Source organism: Caretta caretta, chromosome 13 (assembly GCF_965140235.1).
Source record: "Caretta caretta isolate rCarCar2 chromosome 13, rCarCar1.hap1, whole genome shotgun sequence".
In the NCBI taxonomy this organism is placed as follows: domain Eukaryota; kingdom Metazoa; phylum Chordata; order Testudines; family Cheloniidae; genus Caretta; species Caretta caretta.
Window position 1 is genome coordinate 14,611,309 of NC_134218.1, and position 23,635 is coordinate 14,634,943.

The window sequence follows — 23,635 nt, forward strand, 5'->3', positions numbered from 1 at the left end:
AACTGGTTACATCAAAAATTTTAAATACTATTTAAATGGTAAATGAGATTAAAAACATACAAATTATTTTAAGCAATTCTAAATTGGAAGCATTTGCGTTTACATTTACAAGTTGTTGGGGGTTTATTGTGTGTGTATAATCTAAAATAGATATGTAAAATGGGATTCAAAATGAAGTGTCTGCAGTTTATGCACTTAAACACAATACCTAGTTCATTTTTGTGTACAATCTAATTCTTTAAGATTTTTGCAACAGAGTGACAGACTTTTAAATAGTGGCATTAGTGAGGCTATTGTTAGTACAGGAATTTATACTATCTGCCAGTAATGTGAAAATAACTTCAAGCTGATTTAAGTTTGGAAAAGTTTAGAATTCTCCTCCTTCCTTTTCATAGGCCATAAGGATAAAATCCAAAGTGTCTCTGTCTCTGTCAAAGGCAGTTTTCACAGCACTAATGTGTAACTACTTCAGCTTGTTGCATCACTTAAAAATGCATTAATATATTCACTGAAATATGGATTCAGCAGACTTGTAATCTGAAATATGAGACATTGTGAGTTTTTAATGTAGCTGGGTAAAACACTTTTTATATAACAAATTAGTATAGAAATTAGCAGAAAAAAATGAGTTGGTGTTCAAGATTATGCTGCTTATTCCCAGTAGGTCAGGGAAGAGATGTAATCAGGTATTTCCCTAACCCTTCTTTATGGCATATTGGAAACATAGCTTGTATTTTGAATGAGTGCTAAAGACTTCTTCAATATAAAACTTATCTGTGTATTTGAGATATGATGTTTAATGTCTCTTTAAAAAGTCTTGTTTCATTTTTTATTTTTTTAATTTTAAAAGCTAGTTGTGGTTCTGTTTCTATAGGTGCCAGAGTTCTCTGTTCTACTGAGCCTCTTGACTCTGTCCTGCACAATAGAAGTATTTGAAATATTACGAAGGGAGAAGTAAGTACAACTGATGACTTCTACAGACTCTCTTTAAAGTTAAGTGAACTTAAACAGCTGAAAAAGTAGCTCAAGGAAACCAAACCAATGGGTATACTTTTAATGGTGTATGAATACAGATAAAAATCAATCTCCTTTGACGTGTAGCAAGACTTCCATGCAGTAGTCTTCTAGCCTAGCATATCTGCATGCATATGTGAAGAGAAGCTTACAAGTGTCCTTACTGTGACCGGAGAACGTCCCAGGAAGAACTGAGACATCACGTTAATACATGATAGGGAACGAAACCCCGGAAATATGCCAACTCAACCCCTTTTAGTATATATGGATGGACCGGATGGGATAGCCAGTACTGTTGGTGTGCAGATGGAGAACAATGATGCCTCAATGCTGATAAAAGGGACCAACACAATTTCTTACAAAAACGTGCAAGAAAAGTTCTTGATGCAAGCAGAAGGGTGTATGCCTTTGGATTGCATGTTTTGTGATCAGACTTTTAAACACCCTGAAGAACTTGGTAAGCATGTCTTAACTCAACATAGACCAACGCTTTGTGAACCAGCAGTTCTGCGTGTCGAAGCAGAGTATATTAGTCCTCTCGATAAATGTCAAGTTAGAACAGACTTGCCATCACCAAACAACAATGAGAAGGACAATGAAGAATTTAGCTGTGAAGTTTGTGGGCAAACATTTGATGAAGCTTTTGATGTTGAGACTCACATGAAAAAGCATAAGGACTCTTTCACATATTGGTGTAATGTATGTGGAAGAAGATTTAAAGAGCCTTGGTTCCTCAAAAATCACATGAGAACACATACTGGTAAACCTGGTTCAAGAAATAAGCTTCAACAAGGTTCTGAAAGCCCAGTAACAATAAATGAGGTGGTACAGGAGCATGTAACTGAAAGTGTAACATCACCTTACAAAATCTGCATGGTTTGTGGTTTCCTATTTCTCAATAAAGAAAACTTAATTGAGCACAGTAAAGTGCACACCAAAGAGTCGGCATCCAATGGTGAGAGCCCACAAGTCACTGTTGGAGCCAATAAAGGAGGACTGGCTCAGAGAGAAGAATTTCTGCAATTTTTGAACTTAAGACCAAATGTGACTTCAGAAAAGAGCAGATCAGTAAAACCTGTGAAATGGATAGCTGAACTGGATCCATTCAATACATATCAAGCATGGCAGCTCGCTACCAAAGGTAAAGTTGCTGTTGGCCATGGACAGATTAAAGAACCAGGGCAAGAAGGAAGTACAGACAATGATGATTCATCATCTGATAAAGAAGAACTTGGTGAAATTTGGAATACAAATAAAGGTAGCCAGGTTAGTCAGACTGAAAGTACTGGGAGGTCAAAAGTAAATAAAAGTAGCAGTTGTCCAGGAAATGGTACCCTGTCCCAAGACAAACTGAAACATCCCAATGTTGAAGTGCCTTCTATGGAGATGGATCCTAAATTGTCACAAAACAAGGAGAAACCAACACACTGCTCAGAGTGTGGCAAAGCCTTTAGAACATACCACCAGCTAGTTCTTCATTCAAGAGTACATAAGAGAGATAGGAGGACTGATACAGAGACTTCAGCCACTTCTAGAACATACTGTGCAGACTTAATTGTAACCCTACATGAAAATGGAGTAGTAGATCGAACAGAGGGAGGCTCTGAAGATGGATCTGAAGATGGCCTACCAGACACCCTTCATTTAGGTAAGAAGTATATATGAACATTTTAGATTAAAATAGCATAGATATCTTTGTTTTGTTTTTTTTGTACTAAGCAAGGAAATGTTAAATTATCTGCCTAATTTGTCCATCATAAACAATGACCAGACGATGATATAAAATGCCAGGGGGTGGTATCTCCATTTTGAGATCTCATTAACATATATAAAATATTTAATGTCCTTCTGTTTATGCTTTGGGTTTAGGAAATTATGATGGTAAATTAATTTACCAAACTGGATAGCAAGTGCAGGTATTGGTTAGGGAAAAAATTTACTAAAATAACTGGTTTAAAAAAAAAAGGTTTCAGAGTAACAGCCGTGTTAGTCTGTATTCGCAAAAAGAAAAGGAGTACTTGTGGCACCTTAGAGACTAACCAATTTATTTGAGCATGAGCTTTCGTGAGCTACAACTCACTTCATCGGTGATGAAGCTGTAGCTCACGAAAGGTCATGCTCAAATTGGTTAGTCTCTAAGGTGCCACAAGTACTCCTTTTCTTTTTTTAAAAAAATAGTCTTTTAAATAGTTGATTGCCACTGGAAAAAGAATTAGTTGTCACTGCAGGCTTAAAATGAAATGCAGTGTAATGTACAAGCTTAAGTTAGTACTCTTTTTTTTTTTTTTTTGCACTATCTAGGAAGAACAGGAGTACTTGTGGCACCTTAGACTAACAAATTTATTGGAGCATAAGCTTTCGTGGGCTACAACCCACTTCATCGGATGCATAGAATGGAACATATAGTAAGAAGGTGTGTGTGTATCTACATATACACAGAAGGTGGAAGTTGCCATACAAACTGTACGAAAGAGGCTAATATTTAATTAGCCTCTTACAGTATGTATGGCAACTTCCACCTTCTCTGTATGTGTGTGTGTATATATATCTTCTTACTATATGTTTCATTCTGTGCATCTGATGAAGTGGGCTGTAGCCCACGAAAGCTTATGCTCTAATAAACTTGTCAGTTTCTAAGGTGCCACAAGCACTCCTGTTCTTTTTGTAGATACAGACTAACACAGCTGCTACTCTGAAACCTATCTAGGAAGAGAATTCTTCTTGAGAAACTGCTTAGCAACTATAGTCCAAATATAGTGACTTTCTTTTGAAAAATAATCATAGAAATGTAGGGCTAGAAGGGACCTCAGGAGGTCATCTAGACAATCCCTGAAAGGTGTTTGTCTGTCCAGTTTTTAAGAACATGCAATAATGGGGATTCCACAACCTCCCTTTGTAACTTTTCAGTGTTTATCTATCACTATAGTTAGAATGTCTTTTTCAATATCAAACCTAAATCAGCTTGTTTTACAGATTAAACCAATTACTTGTTCTGCCTTCAGTGGACATAGAGAACAGTTGATCGTACCCTGTTTATAACGGCCATTAACATATTTGAAAACAATTATCAAGCCCACTCCCCCCCCCCGCCCCTGCCCCGTCGTCTTGTCTCAAGACTAAACCTACCCACTTTTTTAACGGTTAATCATAGGTCAGGTTTTCTAAACTTCTAATTTTTGTTGCTCTCATCTGGATTATCTTTCCAATTTTTTCACAACTTAAAGTGTGATGCCAAGAACTGGACACAATATTCCAGCTGAGGCCTCACCTCTACTGAGTTGAGAGGGACAATTACCTCCTGTGTCTGATTTACAACACTTCTGTTTTTACGCCCCAGAATATTAGCCTTTTTTGCAACTACATCACATAGTTGGCTCAGTCAATATGTGATGCTATGTAACCCCTCAAATTCTTTTCAGCAGTACTACTGCTACTACTAGCCGGTTAAACCTATTAAACCCTGCACTTGTCTTTGCTGAATTTCATCTTGTTGATTTCAGACCACTTCTCCAATTTGTCAAAGCTATTCTGAATTCTAATCCAGTCCCCCAAAGTGCTTGCAACCTCTCTCACCTGGTGTCATTCTTAAATTTATTAAGCATATGCTCCACTCCTTTATCCATGTCATTTAATGAAAATATTGAATAGTGCTGGGCCCAGGACAGACCCCTGTAGGACCCTACTCAATACAATTCCACTGTTTGACAGCGAACCACTGACAACTATTCTTTGAGTATGGCCTTTCACCCACCTTATAGTAACTTCAACTAGACCACATTTCTCTTGTTTGTTTATGAGAATATCACATTGGACTGCCAAAAGCCTTACTAAACTCAAGATATATCCCATCTACAACTTCCCTAATCTACCAGGCCAGTAACCCTATCAAAGAAGGAAATGCCATGGTTTGGCATGATTTGTTGTTGACAAATCCATATTGGCCTTATAACTCTGTTATCCCTTAGGTAATTACAAATTGATTGTTTAATCATTTGTTCCAGTATCTTTTCACGTATTGAAGATAGCTTGACTGGTCTACAATTCCCAAGTTCTTTGTTACCCATTTTAAAGATAGGTATTATGTTTACCCTTCTTCAGTCTTATGGGGCGTCACCTGTGCTCCATGAGTTCTGAAAGATAATCGCTTATGGTTCCAATATTCCTTCAGGTAGTTCCTGACGTACTCTAGGGTGCATTCAGTCAGGCCCTGCCAACTTGAGTGCATCTAACTAAAGTGTTCTTTAACCTGTTTTCCTATTTTAGCTTGTGTTCCTTCCCCCTTGTTGTTAATCTTAATTGTGTTAAGTGTCTGATCACAATTTACCCTTTTAGTGAAGCCTGAAGCAAAATAGGAACACCTCAGCCATCTGTTGTTCACTCTTCTTCCCTGCTAAGTATAGGACCTACACTTTCCTTCATCCTTCTCTTGTTAAGTACGTGTGTGTGTGTCATTTCTTACTGCTTGTTGTGTCCCTTGCTAGGTGTAACTTACGTTGTGCCTTAATCTTTCTGATTTTGTCCCTACGTGCTTGTACTATTCTTTTGTACATATACTTAACAATGTGTCCGTGTTTCCACTTTCTGTAGGTTTCCTTTTGGGTTTTTTTTCCTCCAGGTTGTTAAAGTTCCTAATGAGTCCTACTGGCCTCTTTCCTCCATGTGGGAGTAGTTTGCTTTTGTGTGTCTGTCTCTTTGAGAGCTGGCAGTTTCTCCTGAACTTCTTTTCCCCTTAGATTTTCTTCCCATGGGACCTTAACTACCAGTTCTCTGGGCTTGTTAGTTTTGTTTTTAAGTCTGTTGTCCTTATTTTGGTGTTCTCACTCCTTCCTTTCCTTAGAATCAATAATTTCACGATCACTTTCACTCAAATTGCCTTCCACTTTCAGCTTTACAACCAATTCTTCCTTGTTAGTCAGAATGAAGTCTACTTAATTACTACTTCCACCTTTAGAAACAAAAAGTTGTTCAAGAATGTACTGGGCATTTTGTATTTTGACATATTACTTTTCCAACAGATGTCTGGGCAATCAGTCCTCCCTTACTATCAGATCTAGTGTTTTTTGGATATTTCTATTGATTGATCTAGAAATGTCTCATATAACCCCTCCTCCTGATTTGGTTAGTCTCTAAGGTGCCACAAGTACTCCTTTTCTTTTTGCGTATACTAGACTCTGACCATGACACAGCCCCTCTTTCTGTTTTTGTTTTGTTCTCTTCTCTTCTCTTATCTTCCTCAGACTTTCAAATGGTCTGCCTCTAATCTCCTTCTGGACCTCCAAACAAATGTGTATTTCTGAGGTCTAATGCAACACCTCCTTTTTTCCCCCACCCATCCTTCCTGAGCAACCCATATTCTAGCCATGAGATTTCTCACCCAGTCTCTGTGATGCAGTTAAGTAGTAATTTTAGCTTATGGACTAATATTTCCAGTTTTTCTTCCCCATATGGTCTTGCCATATTGTAAAATGAAAGTTATTCTTCATTTTCTGCTTTTGTGGAGGCAGGCAGAACAGTCTCTAATGTTTAGTATCTGCAGATATTAGAACTTTAAAAACTGAAGAATTAACTCTAAACAATTTGGTCACTGCTCTTGTGTGTAGCATATTCCCTTGAATGATGTGAAGTTAGCAAAATTCAATGTTATGGACCAACATCCTTAAATTACCAGAAAGAGGAAAGGTAGGCAAGTTACTGGCATGTGAATTGACTAAGAGACCGGTATGCTTAAATACACTACTTGGAAGAAAAGTGCTAACACAGTTTCCTTGGCCAGAGTAGTCGGGATCAAACTGTTTGTTACTGCTGAGATTCAAAGTTCTAATCCTGTGTAGGACGGGAATATATGGAACATTAAAACTTTAACAATTCCTCTAGAGTTAACATTTATTGTACTCTTTTGGGGATTAGGGTAAAAAAAAAAAGCAAAGATGGTATTTTAACTGGTTAGAATTTCTAACTGTGGTCTTGCATCTTCATCTTACATGTGACATACTTTGTGTCTGCATTTAAAGAAAGGATACTTGCATAACCTCAAGACACAGTGTACAGAATGTCCTGGCACACACTATTGCATTTTTTCCAATTTTAGCAATGTACAACCCTTAGTTTGGCTGCTGTGTTACTGATTCAATTAAGAAATGCTAAATGTACTTCTTGTTGCTTCTTCTCAGTTGCTGTTATCTTCCTGCATTAAAACAGTTATCATGAGATGTTGAGTCATAGTTCCAATGCATACATCAGTTTGAATGGGTGTGTTTTAAAACTATCACAAAATTTTCTACTATATATAAATTTTAAAAAATAAAACTAAAATACTTTCAGCACAAGTTTGAGCCATTTGAAGCCACTTCGGTATTTGACAAACTAAGTGATTAACCAAGTAAAAGGATGAATTTACTAAAAACAAAATCCTTCCTAGTCCATTTTGATCTGAGTAGTGACAGTTAGTGTTCTCAAAGGTGTACTTAATGCAGCCTGATTTAAAAAAAAAAAAGTTGACTGACTTTTATAGTATTCATGAATAAAACTTTCTCCTCTTCCTTGTTAGACATTATGCTGCACTTGCTACCCTCTAGTGGTAACTATTGGTGCTTACACTTACAGAAAGAGACAAAGTTTTTCTAACTGCAAACTTGAAAAAAATGTTAAAATCTGTGAAACACTAGTCATGTCACTTCCTTTCCCCTGTATGTTTGCCAGATCTCAACTTAAGTATTAATAATTCCCAGGGACAAAAAATGAAGACCATTTTACCAAGACCTGTTGATACTAAAATGGTCTCCCCCAGCCACGATATTCCATTGATTAGTGCAAACTAATTTCTGCAGTAGTGTACTATAAGCCTGTATCTTATCTTGTCTAGTTTAAATTCCTGTCTTAAAGAAAACATTTGGTCTGTTTGTGGGCCATAAAGGATTTATAAGATATGGTATACACAATGGAGAGAGGCATACATGATTAAAGTTAATGAAATGTATTTGTTCAACTCTTAGGGCCTAGCTTTGGATTTTGTTTAAATCCCAATGGATCCTTCATCAGTCACAAACCACAATACTATCTGACGCACAACTGGAAGTCTCTTAAAACTCTCTTGACGGTCAGATAGCAGGAGTGTGCAGTAAAATAGATCAGAGGGGTTTTTGCCGATCTATATTGGGAGCTAGCCTCCCCCTAATTAAATGTGGGGGGGGGGGAGGTGATTTCTAGCAGACACTTGTGCTTTTGAGGTTGAAACAAATGGAGCCCAAATTTACATTTACTCCTCATAATGTGGGTTTGCATGTTTTTTTTCCTTACAAAGATAAAAATGAAGATGGCTTGGAAAGAGCAAAAGTTAAAAACCTTGGGGCCTCAAGAGAATGCAGCTATTGTGGAAAATATTTCCGCTCAAATTATTACCTCAATATTCATCTCAGAACTCATACAGGTAAAGGATTTTAAATTCTTCAGGAGAAGGTCTGCTTAAGCGATATCAGAGGGAACTTTAGATTCCTGTTAAGAAGAAATTAAAACTAAGATCTAAAATCTCCAATGTTGCAACTGAAGTGTAAATGAAACATAGCCTTAAACAGCGATGCATATTTATTCTAATTTCCTAAACTCAAATCTACTGTAAATTAGACTCACGCTGGACTCTTATGTCTCTGCTACACTTTGATTTGTAATGTTGTATCCTGCCTTTCACCCTTGTCTAATTATCACACTGCTTTTAAAAATCCAGAATACAACTCCCAAGTATGTGCCACTGCTGCTGTGTCAGAGACTGTTGTCCCTGTTTTCAGTAAAGCTTCTTTTCCATACCCCATATGTACTCCTCCTCCAAAGAAACTGTCTGTCAGTGTATTTAATGAACGGAAATGTCCCTATTTTTTTCTCAAAGGACTGTTTATACATTTGGCTAATATTATTCCCATTTGCTGACCAGCCCGTGTTGTCTTTGGCCATGCCGACATGTGGCTGCAATTGATCAAACGGGGTCCCTTTAATTATGCTTATTTCCTTTATCTGTGCTCAACAGATTGCTAACTGCCATCCGTACACCTTCTGAACATGTAGGAAAAACTCTCATCCTAACCAGAAGATGTCACTGTAGTTAACAAAAAGACAAACAAACCGCCCACAAACAACCACTAGGTATAGTTCTTAGGGGTCATAGATCAATTTGGAGCCTGCATAAGAAATGTGTGTGTTTTGAGCAGGGGGAGGAGAAAAGAAGAACACTATATTTTCTTAGTCTTGTGAATTCTAAAACTCATTGAATCATTTAATTATGTTGAAGATTTTAAATCAATATGCATCAAACTTTTTCTCTGATGAAACTGTTTCAGGTGAAAAACCATACAAATGTGAATTTTGTGAGTATGCAGCAGCCCAGAAAACATCATTGAGGTATCATTTAGAGAGGCATCACAAGGAGAAGCAGGCTGATATCACAACAGATGTGAAAAGTGACAGCAAAGTTTTGTTACAGAGTCAGGGGATGGACCTCCTGCAAGCCACTGATGGTGCTCAAGAAACCAAAAACTTGAAAAAGTTTATTGATGGTGCCAAAGATGCAAAGGGCTGCCCACCTGTAAAGCAACAAAAAGAGATATTGTCTTCCTTTCAGAGCATATTGGGTGGTCCAGTCATCTTGACCATGAAAAATGATACTCGGGACTTAAAGAAGAGTGCAGTTGGTAATAGCTCAAATCAAATGAATGAGAACTCAGACGCTCCTTACCTGGATAAGCTAAAAGCAGAGGGAAAAGCAATGGAATCTCAGGCAAATAATCCCATTGATAAAAAAGAGAGAGATGCTTTAGTGACATTGGAGGGAGATGATATCCAGTTGATTGGTGCCTTAAAGGACATAAATAATGTGGAAGAAATGAGAGAGAGCGCCGAAAAATGCAAACACAAGCATATAATGGGTTCTCAAGAAAAGCCGTTAAATTTATCTACTGGGACAGTGCAAGAATGTTCAGTGATCTCAACTGCTAAAGGCTTGTTAGCAACCAGCACCTGCCCATTTTGTACTTATAGAACGTTTTATCCAGAAGTCCTTATGATACACCAGAGGTTGATGCATAAATACAATCCCGACACTGTTAACAAAAATGGTTACAGAAACAAGGCTTTGGCTAAAGCCAGGCGTACTGGATGCCCACCAGCTCTTCTTGGTAAAGATGTGCTTCCCCTGTCTCTTAACCCTAATAAAAGCAAGGCTTCCCTATCTATGCAACCAAAACAGTTGCATACAGAGAAGACTAAACAGTGTCCCCCTCTACAGAGCAAAGTCCCTGTTTTTTCTACTGTAGATCCCAGCAGTTCAGCGCCAAGTAACTTGAAGTCTTACAAACCACAAAGCATTGGCGCTCAGGCGAGTAGCTGTCGGCAACCACAGCAAGATATGTACTCAAATCCTAGTATTTCTTCAGTAATGGATAGAGTGAAAAAAGCTGAACCTAAAGCAAAAATTCTAAATATATCAGCTTCTCAACCTGGTGTAGTCAGTAGCAGCATCAATTGCTCCTATGATTCTCCTCTTAATGAATCTGCCTGGCTCAGTAATCGAGGAAGAGAATATCTCTGCAATAGATCTGTGGGTCACATAAACTTAGAATTTGGTGAACCATCCTCTAAAAGAGTGAAACCTAATCTGTTAGCTCTTGAACACGTTGACTCTGCAAGGATTAATTACAGAAGATATGACATGAGCAGATCTCGTGTTGCAAACAGATATGCAAATCTGTTACCTCAGGAATGTTCACATGCCAAACCTGCATCCTCTGTTTTGCCAACCAAACAAGGGCTTCTGAATTCAGATGAAGTTGATTCTCGAAATGTACTAACTATTCTGAAAACCTATGAGCCATATAGCCCTGGACCACTTTATGGTTCTTTTGGACCTAGCAATGGCCAAGCAACCAGCTCTCCAATAGAAGGTACTGTATTTTCTCTGTTTATACTCAACTATAACTCTGGTAAAACTTAAATTTTTGCTCTAACTTGAAGGTAAATGATTCAAATCAGATATTTAAATGCACAAAACTGTCTCTGCATCACTAGTATCTACTGGTGCAAATGATGGTTTGTCAGCATTTTATTATCTTACTCAATGGCTTATGATAAACTTAAGGTCACAGGAAGTATTCAGACTTCAAATTCAATCAGTGTAACTTGTTGCTTCATATAAACAATAACAAACATCTGTTGCAGGAAGTTGAAGTTTTCTAAAAGGTTAATTTTTAAGTGTTACTATGACAGCTATTCTTATTCTTTGATGTCAAATATGTACTACTGTTAGTACTCCCAACCTTCATTGCAGATGGTCAGTTAATGTTTCTAGAGTATATTAAAGGATTATAATGCTAAATGTTAAACATTTAGCATCTCATGCAAAGAAACCTTGGATCCCATGGAATGTTTATCAAATTTCTTCCAAAGAGAGCATTTAAAAAAAAAAAAAAAAAAAAGTCCAACCTCCAAAATATATTAAATCCTGTAAAACTTACTTCAGGTCTGCCTTAACCCTATATATTCTACATCTGAACTAAAAACTTCAGTGGGTTACATTAATACGTAATTTTTAATAGAAGCTGAACACTTCATTAGAAATGTGTCTAACTAAATGTGTCTGTTTAATATTCAAATTGAAAAGTCCCATCACTAATCAATAGTATTAACATTTTATTGTAGTAACTTCATTTGGTAAATATCACTCTTAACCAAGATTTTCAAAACCAGGAGCCTAAAGTGAAATGCATGAATCCATTTTTAGGCACCTGCCTAATTTTACAAAATGTTGAACATCTGAGAGCTCCCACTGAGGTCAACGTGGACTTGAGACACTAAATTTACTTATGGGGAAAAAAAACTTGAACTTGGGATCTTGCCATTTCTATCTTCACCTATTTTTATTTGTACTCTTGTACTGCAGTCTAACACAGCCACCAAAGTTGAAATGCTGTACTATGTAGAACTCAGTGGCTTTCTATTTATAGTCTGACATACGATTTGAAAGATGTATCTTTGCAACTTATCTATATCAATTGCTTTTTACAAAAACTCTCAAAATGTTGTAGACATAGAAAGAATTTCTTAACTTTAATTATGCCTCATAACCACTGAGCTCCGTGGAAGCATGCGTATGAAGCAACTTGTCCTCTGTGGAAATAAGGTAATACATTTATAGTATATTGTGGTGTGTAACCAATATTGCTGAACCAGTTCAGGTTATAGCAGATGTAGTGATGGCAACATATTAAACCTGCATTTGGAAGTTGAAAGGTATAGTGGGTGTTGGTGTGGGTGGTTTTGGGTAGAGATGTGTAAACCTAGTCTCCACTAGTGGGAATATGGGAGGAAGAGTGACAGCTTTATTTCTCATCTGATGGATGAGAGGTGGAATGCAGTATCTGATTCATTTCTGAGTGTTTGAAATTATATTTGTGGTTCCTAGTCACATGGGCAGTGTCTTCTGCCATGTGTAGGCTACGGCAGCACAGCTAAGGTGTTGGATATTTCTACACTACACTACATCGATGGAAGGGGTTTCTCCATCAATGTACCTAATCCACATCTCTGAGAGGCAGTAACCAGGTTGAAAAAGGATTCTTCCATTAAGTCGATCTAACTATGGTGCTCAGGGCATGACATTTTTTCACAGCCCTGAGCAACATAGCTAGGTTAATTTAATTTTTAAGCATTCAAGCCCAGGCCTTGAATGTTAACGTTGGCTGCTAGGGTATGTGACTTGCTTTGGAGACGCATGAAATAGTGAGTTGGGTATGGGTTCTCTGGGTTGGGAAGCTGTATGTCTTCATTCTTATATAAATAACAAGAAAGGGAGTAAAAGGGGGGAAATAGTCTGATGGATGGGCTTTTTGAAAAGAGAAATATATCGAAATACCTTAAGTAACCTGGCTTTTCGCAGAAGTTATGGATAAAATCTTAACTTTAGCTGAGTACTGAAGTTTTTTTAATGTGGGAGTTTACTTTTAGAAAGCATTTAAGCCTTAATTTGATGTGGACGTTATCTGTCTGTAAACGTTACTTTGCTACCGTTATGTATTTTCAATAAAACACAAGACCGCATTGGCAGCAGAGGTAGAGCCTGTAACTTCTTTGACCAGTTGACGGCTAGACACAGAAACAGCCATCCACTAGTCACATTTATAAACTCTGAAACAGTCTCAGCCTTTCATCTTTTGGTTAAACTGCTTATTGTGAATAATGTTCAGTTTACATGCTCAGAAGAAACTGATGGTCTGTCCTTCAGTCTAAATGAGGGCCTTCTGTGGATCTTGAAGCCATCATTGGCCATGCAACGCAAGGCCTACATGCAATAATCCAAAATTTCAAGAAATGTTCTAGGTATTAATGAATAGAACCCTACTGATTCTGGTGAAATCCAGGAGGAGGAAATTGAGGGGAACACATCAAGCCCCTTGCTCGCATCTAGTAGCGTATGCGTGCGCACACATCTGTATATATCTATCTCAGGTCTGCCAATCCTCTCAGTTCAAAATATTGACAACCTGAATGGCTTTTCCTGCCTGAGAGGAGATAATAAGAATAGTGACATGGAGTACAGGATGGGAAGGGAGGCCACATGGCAGAATGGGGTACAATGGGTTGGCAGGAGAAGTTATGGAGGTGAGACAGACACAGCCAGAGACAAAGGGAAATGAGGGAATTTCAGGGAGTCCCTGAAATAAAGGGATGGGAATTTGCAGGGGTTGGGAATGCAACAAACCCCTTTTGTGTGATTGAGTTCAACTTACAGAAGCAACAAAGCATGAGAAACTCTATCTAGATTCCTGTAATGCCTATGTTGGAGTTCACCTGGATTTTCTCCTTCCTTTATGCTTCTTAAAAACATCTGCAAACCTAGCCCTCTTCCTATGCTAAAACTTTATGGCATCTGATGGAAATTCTGCTTCTGAAATCTGAGCTTGTGGACATCATAATACACATTGCAGCATGTGGCAATTACTATATCTATAGGAACAGTCCTACAGGTGCAGTTTTCTGCACCTCGAGGCAGTAAGGTCTGTAGCTTGCAGCTGAGAATGTAAACTTCATCAAATAGATTCTGTAGTTTCCACTTTAGTCATCTAAACCACCATTTTCCCCCATAAATGGTCAAAAGGCCTCAATTAGATACTACATTGAAGAAGCCTTAGAAGTACCTAGATAGAAACCAAAGGTAGACTTTCTAGGCCAATACATTTTTGAGATGACATTCAAAAATAATTAAACCTCTTGCAAACTCTCATCTCATTGACTTGTTCCATTAGCCTCCAACTCTCAGATAATCCTCTTGATGGTGCCCCATACATGAGTAAATTCAGATGGATTTGTTTTTGGGGCTGGCGGGGGGGGGAGGGGGGTTGGGTTTGGGAAGAGGAGACAGCCAAATTGTGATAAGTATTAGACACTTAATGGACAGGTTGCAGATTGAAAAGAAGTCTAATGTTGTTCTGTGGTATAAGTTACAGAGAAACTTTCTTACACATTAAAAGTATGCAGGTGTACCTAAAAGTAGTAACAACTAGCAACTCTTAAGGGATATGTTTTATAAGATAGCATATGCAAATAGTTTGCAGGTGTACAGCTGCAAGTTCTGGTACCCTTATTTCTCCCTGATGTTCTAAAACATGATGTTAAACCCCTTTTTATGGCCTGTTTTGTCTTGTGGAAACATTATTTAGGTCCTATGAACATGTTATATCACGTTAAATGCTGGATCAAATTGTCATGAGAATATGTTCCATTTGGCAAACTTGATTAAACCACGTTTATTGCTCGTAAACTGTGCCAGTTTGCATTGCCCTGAAGAGACAGAAACATTCTGAAACCGCTCAGTTTGTGTTACTCTCAAATTAGTCATCCTTTGCAGTGGCAACACTCTATCAAGTGTAACCTGTTGGCTGATTGATCTGGCCGAGACTGAAAATTGAAGACAATTGCTCAGACACATTCCAGCAATTTTGTAGATTATGTTGAAATTAATTTAGTTTTGCCATTTAAATTTAATTAAAGCCTTACTGGTTTTTTCACACTGCATTTAAGGCTTTCATGGAATATAGACAGTAGTTTAGCTTTTGTATCCTAATGGAGTATTGGTTCTTGAAACAGACATGACCTTTTTCTAAGTTTTATTAGCTTAGGTGAAAAACATTGCATAAGATTTAATATGATCAAGTATTGATTTAAACCTGTATTTAGAAATCTTAAGTGATCCCTTTAGTAATTAAATCAATAAGCACAATACTGCCTTGGTAATGGCATTACAAAGTCTGTCCATGTAAATACATACAAAGATTTAAAAAAAAAAAACAACAACCCTAAAGCTTTCTGTACACTTACTATCACGTTGAAAATAAACTTAAACTTGAAATGCAGCCTGTTACCATGGCATAGTAAATTATCAAAAACTTCTGTTTGAAAATGATGCATATAAAGCATATAGAGGAGGTAGAAATCCTGTACCTAGCACCACATCATTAAGACAGATGACTTGTTCAGTTTTAAAATAAATTAAATTGAACACGTCTGTAAAGTAGTTTACAATGCAAGCCCAATAAAAGTTGTTGTGATAGACATAAGGCAATGTAGATTCTAGTTCATTGGAAATATTCACTTTTAGACTAGTATACTGGTCTTTTAATAAATAATAGCTGTTTTGAAAAAACTTGTGTGTTATATTGTGCTTACATGTTGCTGATCTGTGTAAGAGGAAAACTTTAAGCCCTGGTCTACATGGGAGGGGTGGGGAGTGGAGGGGGAATTAACTAAGTTACACAACTTCAGTTACGTGAATAACGTAGCTGAAGTCGACATACTTAGATCGACTTACTATGGTGTCTCCGCTGCGGTGAGTCGACTCTCCCTGCGGCACTGGAGTACAAGAGTCGATGGGAGAACGCTTAGGGGTCGATTTATCACGTCTAGTCTAGACGTGATATATCGATCGATTGCTGCCCACCTATCCAGTGGGTAGTGACTACATACGCTTAGTAGAATGAAAGGGTGATGGAACCTTTATGTGTATATGGGAGTGATGTTTCATATAAGGCCTTAATATTAAGTTTTTATTTTTTCTTAGATGCCTAAAATTCCATACCACTTTTTTAGGATTGTTCTTCTGCAATATGTCTTTATTGTACCTCTAAAATTGTTGTGCTGTGCATTGGTTTGAGTGCTGTCTTCTACTCCATAGCGGTCTGCACTTCAGTGGCAAAGCGTACCTACATAAGTAGTTTGTGTAAAGCACTTTTGAATCATTGGGTGAAAAGGCACTATAAAATCACTTCACTTGCAAATGAAAAGGGCATTGAGTAAATTGTATGATGAGCCTTGTTTTCCAACTAATCTTGTTAATTCCTCTTAAAATTTACTTTATCAGGAAAAAGGCCGGTGTCATACCAACACTTATCTAACAGCATGCTACAAAAGCGAAGTTATGAGAGTTTTATTGGCAATGCACGTTTTCGACCAAATGACAAGAAAACTTGATTATTTACTTCAAGAAATGGTAAACAATCCTGTTAAATGACTTTACTTTTGATATTTGTTAAATCTGGCATCAAGTATAGTGGTACGTGAAATTATTAGAAGAGTTATGGAAAAAAATTATGTGAATTAGGTCAGTGAGAAGAATACAAAAGTCCCCTTTACTATGAAAAATTAACTAAGTATCATGGTCAGTGTTTAGGATTGTATTTTTGAAAAGTCCAAATGACTTGGTTTAGAACCTTCACCCTTGATAGTAAATGTGGAGGAACTTGTTTTCCAAAATAAATGGGAGCATTAACAATATTTAAATTAAATCTATTAAACTAGATTTAAAGGGTTACAATATCAGTCTATTAAAGTGTTCAAGGGAAGGATGTACACAAAGTTAAAATGTGAGTTTAAAAACCTACATGGAGAATTAACTTACAAATGAGGAGGCAGCTGATATTAGCTAGGATTCATGCACTTATGAAAACTTGATCTCTAAACTTGATATCTAAGCTATCATGTCCGACAAATTTCCCTGCCAGTTCATTGCACTGCATTTTTGAATATACACAAGATGGTGTGAAATAACTAAAGTTCCACTGCTTGAGTCAAGCTTTAACTGTTTTTCTGGGTAGAGATTGCATGACATCCTGTGTATCATTCCTCTGGAAACACTTCCTGATGTTCAACTCCTTGACATTGACACCTCATGTATTATATGTGCTTGGAGTTATATAACCTTATTAGTTAGTTATTTCCCCAAGAGGGGTAGGGGGAAGTCTTTTGTAATCAAGGCAGTCGGCTGTAACTCTGGAGTTGGGATTTCTATGTAACCTTGGTCAAGTCACATAATCCACCTGTCTCAAGTCACTAAAATCTAGGGTAGTTCTTACCATATCCTCAACAGTGAGAGGGAACTGTTTTTGACATGTTTATATGCTCAGTTGATGAACGTAAACAGTTCTGTATCCAGTTTTTACTCTTGCTTTATATATTAATTCTCTCTAGTCTCTGTTTTTGTTCCTCTTTCTGGAATTTCTTCCAGTTCAGGTAGATGCTGCTTGAATGCTGCAGTGTCCAGACCTATACAATAATTTACATATTGTTCTACGTGCTCTAGAGATCTGAACTATCACCTCTAGTCCATAAAGCAAAGCTTTTATATCTACTGCACGTTAGATTGTTTTGCTACAGCACTGTCTCTTGGGTCTCTTTTGACCATTTTTTGCTAAATACCTCCCACTCAAGTTTCTCTTCCTCCCCCCCGCCCGGATATCTGTCTGTCTAACTTTATTTCCTGCTTATATTTCTATTCATGGTTTGAATGTCTTGAAAAGCTGATTTAATTGCCAATTTTTAATCTACCAAATAGATGCCACATTTCATGTGAAAACATTGTGTCTAAATATGCCTATTAAAGAACGTGTATATAAATTTCAATTTTAATATTTAAAGATCTTTCTCTAGCTGCATTATTTGAATTTTATTAGTTTATAGCACAAAACTATTTTTGGTTTGTTCTAGGTCTGAGGACGCAAATGCAATTTTTGTGGAGTTATTACTTGCAGTTCATCCCTTGAGAGAAATGAATGGTGAAAGCTACTGAACTAAGCTGTGATTGTACTGTATATAAAACACTACAGTTTTATAATATTGGTTCGGTTAACATTTGTACCAAATAGTCATAAAAAATTGTAGTCTGAACAGTTGGGTTATAAAGGTGTGGAGAATGTATATCTCAATGTTGGTCTTGAATAATATTTTTCTTTAGAATTAATTGACCAAATATTAGGTAGGAATTATATTTTTATGTACTTGAGTGCTGCTGAAAAGAGATCCTCTTTGAAATAGTATATAATCCTTGCACCTCAGGTAAACTCTGTAAATATCTAAGCATGTTGGTTTAACTACTGTTCCTTTTTCATAGAGGTGGCAGTTTCTCATTTTGCGTTTTTTCTGCTATTACTGTTAGTTTTTAAATAACTTTTTCAAATGAACTATGACATTAAATTGTTCAGTTTAGAAGTATTGTGATCATCCTAGCTAAGGTGCTAACTCTTTGCTGTTCAATCTTGCACATACTAGGACCATAATTTGTTGAAGCAAACTCTCTGCTTCTGTTGAATTGATGTTTCCAGCAACTTATCTTAAAAAGCAAAAGAGAGAAGCAGTTCTTGTCACATCCTGTTCAGGATCTTTCATAGTGTTCCTGGGACAGTCAGAATTCTCTCCTTATGTTAATTTCATAGTCTCTGAAATGAATATCTCCACCAACTGTTAAAAACTCTAGTAGCAGAATGTACGGAGGACTCGCAGGACAAACAGGAAATATTTGAATACTTCAAGTGTTTAGGTTTTTACCAAATGTAATACACTTTCATTTAGGAAAAACATAGTATCTTTATTTTTGCATCATTTTGTCCAGACTCAAAAATAACATAAATATGTAACAGGCTTACAATAAAAACCATATGGAACTGCGAAGTTTTCTTAAGGGGATGTGGCTTATCATGGTTTGGCCTGCTTGACTGTGCTCGGAAGCTTCTTGAAATCCCTCCTAGCATCTTAATTACAAACTGAAGTGTTGGAAGTATACTAAGGAACAATCTGCTATGGGAGAACTGTGGTCCCTGTATTTTTATGAAGACAGCAGGAGTTTTTTCTAATGCACAGGCAACTAAACTTGTTAGAGGATGGCCAGATATCTGCCAGTTGAGCTGTTGCATATTTTGACTTTTTTTGTTTCTACATAAAGCCTGTAATTGAGACTTGATTCTTCTGCACCTAATTTTGAATTCCATATATTTTAGTAAAAAAAATATTTTTTTTGCACTGTTCATTTTGCTCTTTGCCCTTCATATAGCAATTGTAAAATAGCCAAGCATAGAAATTCTTGTTTTCATTATGCAAATTGAGACTTTCTAGTTGTATGGCTTAGTTCCTGTAATTTAAATGGAACCTAATTTTAATGTCTCTGTAAACTGGCGATGTAATGAAGTGCTGTGTATCAGGAAATTGTACACTATTTACTTTTTTTCCTGTTCATAAGCTGAGCCATATGTACATAATCTAGATTGTTTTCCTAGTTTTGCACTTTTATAGCTTATTTTTTTGAAGATGAATTCACTTGGAAGATGGCTAATCTATTTTTTTGTCTGATCTTTCAATGAATCTTATAGAATGCATGCTGGAACAGTCTTTATACGTTTTAAGGGGATATGTGATTAAAAATTCCACAGGGCTGCATTAAGAATGAAATCTGTATTGCCAAATCTGTCTTTAAAAATCTTTTTTTCATGCTGGTACACTTTTTCAAGTTTTATTTTTTGGCCTCCTCCTAAATCTCTCGGGAATGGATTAGAGAACAATGTACCTAAAGATTTGCCCATTTCATGGAGTTACAGCCCTGTACTTCAAAGTATACTTTTGCCCATCAGTATTAACTATTGGGATACTACTGGTTTTTATATGTTTCTTTGGAGAGAACAGTGCATGTATAGAGGTACAAGTTGTTGATTTTGTTTTATTTATTTCATTCTATTTTGTCTGATTTTTTTTAAGATTGTTGAAACCTTAAGTTGTCAAGCAGTAGACACGTTACTCATTTAATTTATAATGTATTTCACTTTAGCTGAATATGTTATTACATGTGGATGTAAATATATATTTGGTGTTTTGCAAATCTGGCTTTTTGTCTTGTTTTATAAACTTCAGAATATTTTAATCTTCACTTGAGTGACGCTGGATAGTGAGTATAATATATGTTTAAATGATCGAAGGTTAGTTGAATACAAGCTTCCAGACAACTAATTTGAAGAATGTCTATTTAGCTGTCTTTCTAGAAAGATTGCAGAAGAAGCCCATACTCCCCTTCAGTTAGCTCCACTTGATTACGTCTCCTAGATTTACACTCTATGCAATGCATTCTTAATGGTGGATGGAAGAGATCAGAATCCTCCATAGATAATTCAGATAATAAGGGGTGATCTTTTAAGCTTCAGACTTGCCATGGACTTAGTGTTCACTGAGGACAAATGCCTTCTGAAATAATTGTGAAAACTGGATTTGGGTGTATGGGGGGGGGGGGGGGGAAGAAAGGCAGGAGTTGGAAATATGATGTGTTTAAATGCCTGACTCCCTCTGAAATCAATGTGAAGTAAGTGCCTAAACTCATTTGAGGATCTTGGCTTTAATCGTCAATGAAGGGGAAGGCCATGGAAAGCCTGGAGCTTAAAAATAAGCATTGGAATCAGAGGAAAAAATGACTTTCTTTAAAGTAGTACGAGTAGGGACTAGGACTGTTTCTCACTCATAACTAAAATGTTTGAAAATGAGAACCTCAGCTGTGTGGTTAAGGCTTGTCTACACTGGTTTTAAGGTGTGTTTAAGGTGACTGTCATTCACTCTAGCAAAGGAGGTCTGCAGTAGATCCTGTAGTCTCCTACTGAAGCACAAATGGGATCTACTCTAAGCCCTACTGTACAATCATTAAGATGTAATTACTATCCTCCTTTAATATGAACAGCAAAATAAACCCACCCTGGTGTATGAAGAGTGGATAATATATATGGAATGACTAAAATACTTAATTTAGGGTTTCTTGCTCTTCTAAAGTCTGAGATTTTTTGCAAGTCTGTGGTTTTGCTATTCTTCCATTCTCTCTCTCCTGCCCCACCCCACATTGCTAACTGGAGTGAGATATCTTCCGCAGGTTTTAGTTCCACATAGGGATACACTAACTTTCTGTGAAATAGTATATATGAACTAAGACCCCAGGTCAGGTGTAATTCCAATGCCTGGGCACAAAGTGCCCAATATATTTCTAAGATCTCCATTTTAATGGATACTGAGCTGGGACTTGACAGATACAGCGGAAGATTTAAATTGACCAGGAAGGGAAGCAAATATGGAGATTCTGCAGTCTGATGGTGTGCAGCCTGTGGTCCAGGAGTCACGTGTGCCTCTTTGGGGATCTAAATTGTGGCCCTCAAAAGTATATGAATGTGAATTTAATTATGATGTAAGGGACCAAACACCAGCTATGGGTGAAGTGAATAAAACTGCACCAACCATTCCTCCTTCCTGACCCTAAATCCTCTTTGCTGGGGATTGTGGGGAAGGAGGTACCGGAAATAACTATGCTTGCTGGGAATCAAAGCATGGGAATTTCTGTGGCTGGTTTCTATTCCCTTTGTAGCACCTGAATTGAACAAAGGCAGTGGACCAATGCTGAGAATCTGCCCCTAAATAATGTTTGTGGTCCTCTGACCTTTTCATGTATTCATTCCTCAAGTTGAAATGATTGGACTGCTATGGTACCACTTAGTGTTTTGGTGCTTGTCGCTGGCAGCTATATGGGGTGATAGCTCTTGCTTTTAGATGTGGATAAAATCCTTACGAGACACACCAGAAAAATATAATGGATTTAAACTGGTCAGATTCAGGGGACTCCTTTCCAGTGAAGGACTGGAGCTCTTTGTTCACATACAGGTACTCACAGTGGGGAGGGATGTTGATGCATTCTCCTTTGCACCTGGTTGGACAAATCTTGTATGCAGTTTCACTGCTTTAATTGTTTGTTTGCTTTCTGGTCTGCAAGGGCCTGCTGCCATCGAATAAGTATCAGACCCTTATTGGGCTGGCCAGACGAGAATTTCCTTTTGTGAAAAAAAGAAATTTTTCACATTTGGCAACACAACAAAAGAGACCTTTCAAATTTTTTCTTGAAAAAACACTGGACACCAATCATTCTCTTCTCAGTCTTTCCTGTGGGCGCTGCTCCACTTTGTGTAAATAAATATTTATGGGACCAGAAAGAAGACTGACTTTGGTAGACTAGTAATTAGGGAACTTGCCTGTTCTTTTCCCCACCTCAGAAATTCCATGTTGCACCTGAAACCTTCCAAGCACACTTTGTCAAATTAAGTTTCCACAAAACATTTTAGTTTTGACAAAATACTATTTTCCAAGGCAGCTGTACTTATTAATTTTGTGTATTCACCATGGCTTGCTTATGTATTTGTATCACTAGAGCACATAGACGTCTTGACTAAGATCAGGAGCTCCTTCAGCTAGGCACTGAAAATACATAATAGGCTGTGCTTATTCCAAAGATTTGTCTAATAAATAGGAAAAAATTGAAGTATTAACCCCATTTTTCAGATAGAACTGAGGTAGAGATTAAATGGTTTACCTTTTGTCATACATGAACTCCATGTCATAGCTGGGATTAGAACTCTGCATCTCAGTTCAGTGCATTAAGCACAAAATCACCCTTTTTCTCCAGGTAAGAACTTTTTCAGTTATTTTCAGCCTTTTAAATATTGCTTCCACCATTACTGAAAGTTATCATGACCCTGAGACTAATATCACTGTAGTGATGATGGGAGTAGGCTCGGAAAGTGTGTGAGATTGTGCCAGCTGATATAAAATGTATACTAGGTACAATTTTGGTTAGAAAATACCATATGCAAGAGGACAAAAATGTCAATGCAATTTTCAGGTCTATTATAAACACGCCTTTTAAAATGGCCTTGTTAAGCTTTTTGTATTATAAATTGGTGATTAAGGTAAACGGCAAGAAATGTGCTGAATTGGGGAAAAGATTTCAAACTGTTTTTCTGGATTATTATATAGTAGGCATCCATTTTAGCACTTAAATACTGTATGTGCTGCACTGTTTTAGTCCTTAAGGCATTTCTTGTCCATGAAATGTACTAATATACAGATAAAGCTGGCCTGGACTCTTCTGATTGAAACTTGTGGGGGGATGAGAGGGTTTGTTTTGACAAATTCCTTATTTTGTGTTTTTTCTTCAAAATAAATTGTCCCACTTTGACATTTTTTAAATGAAATTCCACTTTGGCATTTGAAATAACTTTTATTTTCAAATTTAATAAAACTTGAATAGAAATGTAAAAGTCCCTTTGAGATTAAACATTTTAACTGACCCATTCTGAAATATTTTGATATTTAGTTCATGAAAGCTTTTCAGATTTTTGACTCAGATTTTGATACAGGATTTTTTTTTAAGGTGTGTCTCATGATACAGGAAAACAGTTTCTCACCCAGCTCTCTACATATAGACACTGAATTAGACCACATCAGTGTATGCAGCCTATGATTTCAA

The 23,635-nt window shown here is 37.0% G+C and overlaps 1 protein-coding gene across 7 annotated transcripts in view; it reads left to right on the plus strand.

The window, feature by feature from the left end:
* ZNF217 (zinc finger protein 217) overlaps nucleotides 1-23,635 on the plus strand; it is a 106,098-nt gene that overhangs the window by 16,693 nt on the left and 65,770 nt on the right. For 5 of the 7 annotated variants that reach the window (XM_075118761.1, XM_048819715.2, XM_075118762.1 and 2 more), the window contains 5 exons: nucleotides 875-2,662; nucleotides 8,315-8,440; nucleotides 9,342-10,940; nucleotides 16,409-16,537; nucleotides 18,031-20,188. In XM_075118761.1, the coding sequence (XP_074974862.1) occupies nucleotides 1,252-2,662; nucleotides 8,315-8,440; nucleotides 9,342-10,940; nucleotides 16,409-16,518 (3,246 nt within the window). In that variant the 5' untranslated portion in view covers nucleotides 875-1,251 and the 3' untranslated portion in view covers nucleotides 16,519-16,537; nucleotides 18,031-20,188. Of the gene's footprint in view, nucleotides 1-874; nucleotides 2,663-8,314; nucleotides 8,441-9,341; nucleotides 10,941-16,408; nucleotides 16,538-18,030; nucleotides 20,189-23,635 lie in introns of those variants that run through there. The other 2 variants (XM_048819719.2, XR_012664694.1) reach the window with 2 other exon arrangements.